A 1,840-nucleotide genomic window follows, 5' to 3' on the forward strand; every position below is an offset into this window, starting at 1 on the left:
TACAAAACTGCCTACTAGTCGGGGATCAAATACAATACGGAAAATTTCCAAATATGCCTTTATACTATACGAAATTGAGCGTATTTGCCCTTCGTTAATACTTTAGCTCAAATATGTCTTTATCGTCACATAGTTGGTCCATATATGCCCTTAAAGTTACACAGTTGGCCCATATATGTCATTTTCGAAACGGAATTCGCCCAAACTAATTAGTTTTTTCGTTAATTGTATTAAAGTGTATTACAAATACTATTTCCTTTTTATTAGTATTTTTTTTTACCTTTCTCTTTTCTTTCTTCTTTTTTATTTTCTTCTTTTTTTTTTCCCTTTTTCTTTCTCCCTTATCCGATTTCCTCCATTACTGATAGGGGTGTTCAAAATCGAACCGAAATCGAAAACCGAACCGAAACCGAAGCTTAATGGCTTATTGGTATCGGTTTAACGGTTTAACGGACGGGGAACAGATTGAAATTTTTTTATTAACGGCTTATCGGTTTGGGGGCGGATTATTCAATTTTCTTAACGGATAATCCGTTAACCCGTTAAGAATATATATATATATATATATATAAAACTCTTTATCCATATATATATATATATATATATATTAAATAATCAAAAACCATTCTTCCACTTCGAGTACTCTCTCTCTATTCTCTATTACTAATTCCCTCAAAACATATCTCTTTGACTCCTTCTTTACCCTCGCCGCCCTTTTCGTCCTTCTCCACTCCTCTAAAACCCCATGACTTAGAAACAAACTTTTCTTCAAATCTAAGCTTGTTTCTACACACTATATATAAGCAAAACTTTACGTCCAACGTATCACTCCCTCGCCGGAAAATCAAGAATGGCCTCTAAATGCATATCCAATTGCGTTAACAACGCTAGAGCTCCTGTACGTGCCACGTATATAAATCTTTATAAATGGCCTGAATCCGACGCCGAGTTTATAAGATCAGTCAGCTCAAAAATGCAAGGGAAAAACAATAACAATGGCCATGGACATGGACATCATCCTAAGGTGGTGGATAGTATTTCTTGTAGGCAATTATATTTGAGGAGTTACACTTTTTCAAGGGAAGAAGAGAATGTAAATGATGAGAAGAAAGCAGTAAAATGCTATGGTAAAAGAAAGACGAAATTAGCTCGAGGGGATGGCGGCGGCGGCGGTAGTTCAAGTGGTGGCCGGAGACGGACTAGAAGGAAATGTAAAGGTTTTAGAAAGGCAAAGGAGATATCTTGCTCTGCTTTGGCTTCGATTTTTCGGAGGTTATTATCTTGCACTACTAAGGTTGATGTGGTTGGTTAATTTACCCTTAGTTATTTACTTTAAAGATTATAGAATTTCCTTTTTTTTTCCCCATAAGTCCTTTCATTTTTTTTTTCCTACTTTGTGTTGAGTTTTTGTTTATATAGCATCTTGATCTCGTAATTGAATTTTATTGTGGTAATGTATTTGTAATGAAACTTTACAGGAATGATCACATTTTTCGAATGATAGGGTTCAGTTGAACAAGGAGATTCAGTATTTTCTTGAATTAAATTAAATCACTGAATTTATGATATATATTTTGTTGGGTTCATTTGTATGGAAATCTAGAAGGACGAATAAGGAATAACTTATATATATACCGATAATATAAAAGATTTTTATACTATAAATGTATTTTAACCTCTTTAACATTATTTACTTTCCACAAACTATTATCATACTTCCATTATTCTCCAATGTAATGACAATGAAATATTTATTATCCAGTGGTGGATTTCCTCATCTCCTGACCAATTTACGTCGAGTCTCCTGTCATCTAAATGAAGCTTTTATAAACGGTTACTT

General features: G+C 33.7%; 1 protein-coding gene across 1 annotated transcript; it reads left to right on the plus strand.

Moving 5' to 3' along the window:
- Positions 1 to 850: 850 nt before the first annotated feature.
- Positions 851 to 1,312, plus strand: LOC107810737 (uncharacterized). The gene has a single exon (XM_016635546.2). The coding sequence runs from the start codon at positions 851 to 853 to the stop codon at positions 1,310 to 1,312; it is 462 nt and encodes a 153-aa protein (XP_016491032.1).
- The last annotated feature ends 528 nt before the right edge of the window (positions 1,313 to 1,840 follow it).

The sequence above is a fragment of the Nicotiana tabacum genome, chromosome 9 (assembly GCF_000715075.1).
Source record: "Nicotiana tabacum cultivar K326 chromosome 9, ASM71507v2, whole genome shotgun sequence".
Taxonomy (NCBI): domain Eukaryota; kingdom Viridiplantae; phylum Streptophyta; class Magnoliopsida; order Solanales; family Solanaceae; genus Nicotiana; species Nicotiana tabacum.